The sequence below is a fragment of the Cynara cardunculus genome, unplaced genomic scaffold, assembly GCF_001531365.2.
Source record: "Cynara cardunculus var. scolymus isolate 2C unplaced genomic scaffold, CcrdV1 Un_Scaffold_2374, whole genome shotgun sequence".
NCBI classification, from domain to species: domain Eukaryota; kingdom Viridiplantae; phylum Streptophyta; class Magnoliopsida; order Asterales; family Asteraceae; genus Cynara; species Cynara cardunculus.
Window position 1 is genome coordinate 68,279 of NW_020201068.1, and position 1,595 is coordinate 69,873.

A 1,595-nucleotide genomic window follows, 5' to 3' on the forward strand; every position below is an offset into this window, starting at 1 on the left:
CATAGTTGTGGAAGACGAACTTTTACGTGCCCGAGAATCCCTTAATTTCGACCAAAAATACGTATATGATGAGATCATGAAGCACGTAGACGATGATCGTTCAGGAGTGTTTTTTATAGATGGTCCAGGGGGATTGGAAAAACATATTTGTACAAAGCATTGCTTGCCAACATTCATTCTCGTGGTCTCATTGCTCTTGCCACTGCTTCTTCAGGTGTTGCAGCTAATAATATGCCTGGGGGGAGAACAGCTCACTTCTGATTTAAAATTCCCCTTAATCTTAATAACAACTCCATGTGCAACATAAAAAAACAAAGCAGGACTGCTAAATTGCTACGGAATGCAAATATAATCATTTGGGACGAAGCGTCAATGGCTAAGAGGCAGGCGGTGCAGGCGCTTGATCGAATAATGCAAGACATCACAGGGGTGACACTACCATTCGGTGGAAAAATAATGGTTATGGGAGGTGATTTTAGACAGGTCTTATCGGTCGTGAGACATGGAACCTGAGCAAAGATTGTAGATTCAAGCCTATGAATGTCACCTCTTTGGTCTTCAATTAAAAAAATACGTTTAACTCTCAATATGAGAGCACGAAGTGATCCATGGTTTTCAGATTTTCTATTACGAGTGGGTGATGGAGATGAAGAAATTATGGAAGAAAGCTTTATACGTATTCCCGATGACATGGCCATTGCCTATACTGATAAAAATAAATCAAAGCATGATTTGATTGACGCAATATTTCCATTTCTGCAAATCAACGGAGCAGATTCAAACTATATTATTTCGAGGGCGATATTATCAACAAAAAATGAAAATATCGATGAGATTAATGATCAATTGATTGATAGATTCTGCGGCGATGAAAAAGTTTACTACAGTTTTGATGAAGCAGAAGATGACAGAAATAACTTCTATCCAATGGAGTTCTTAAACTCGCTGACTGTCAGTGATTTGCCCCTGCATTACCTCCGGCTCAAAATTGGATGCCCAATAATACTATTGCGGAATATCGATCCCTCTAATGGCTTATGTAATGGAACCATATTGATATGTAGAGGATTTCAACAGAACGTAATCGATGCAGAAATAGCTATTGGTCAGCATGCTGGAAAGAGAGTATTTTTGCAGAGAATTCCTCTTTGTCCATCTGAAGATAACATGTTCCCCTTCAAATTGAAGGGAAAACAGTTTCCAGTCTGGCTTAGCTTTTCTATGACAATTAATAAAGCTCAAGGATAGACCATTCCTAATGTTGGTGTGTATCTACCAGAATCAATATTCTCTCATGGACAACTTTATGTGGCGTTATCAAGAGGGACATCACGTGAAAATACAAAGGTATTAGTAAAGCCTGCCACAAAATTCAGTCGTGACGGAGTCTACACATCAAACATGGTGTATCAAGAAGTTTTACGCGATTAATAAGGTACAAACGAGACTTACTATTACACATTTTTTTACAACTATGCTTGATATGTATCTATTATAATCATAAAACATTTCTTACAGGGTATTTCTACATATGAATGCTTCAAGTGGTATCTTCTTATACTCTGTATGTGTCGATTTATATTATTTTAGATGAT

General features: G+C 37.6%; 1 protein-coding gene across 1 annotated transcript; it reads left to right on the plus strand.

Moving 5' to 3' along the window:
- The first annotated feature begins 372 nt into the window (after window positions 1–372).
- On the plus strand, window positions 373–1,248 carry LOC112503015. The gene is made up of 2 exons (XM_025107067.1): window positions 373–469; window positions 620–1,248. Exons 1-2 carry the CDS (start codon window positions 373–375, stop codon window positions 1,246–1,248), a joined length of 726 nt encoding a protein of 241 aa, XP_024962835.1.
- The last annotated feature ends 347 nt before the right edge of the window (window positions 1,249–1,595 follow it).

Bases quoted from the DNA above. Each gene is read 5' to 3' on its own strand.
- LOC112503015 (XM_025107067.1), top strand. From the start codon at position 373: ATGGCTAAGAGGCAGGCGGTGCAGGCGCTTGATCGAATAATGCAAGAC. The intron at 470-619 runs GTGATTTTAGAC...CATGGTTTTCAG, and splicing joins AAAAATAATGGTTATGGGAG to ATTTTCTATTACGAGTGGGT.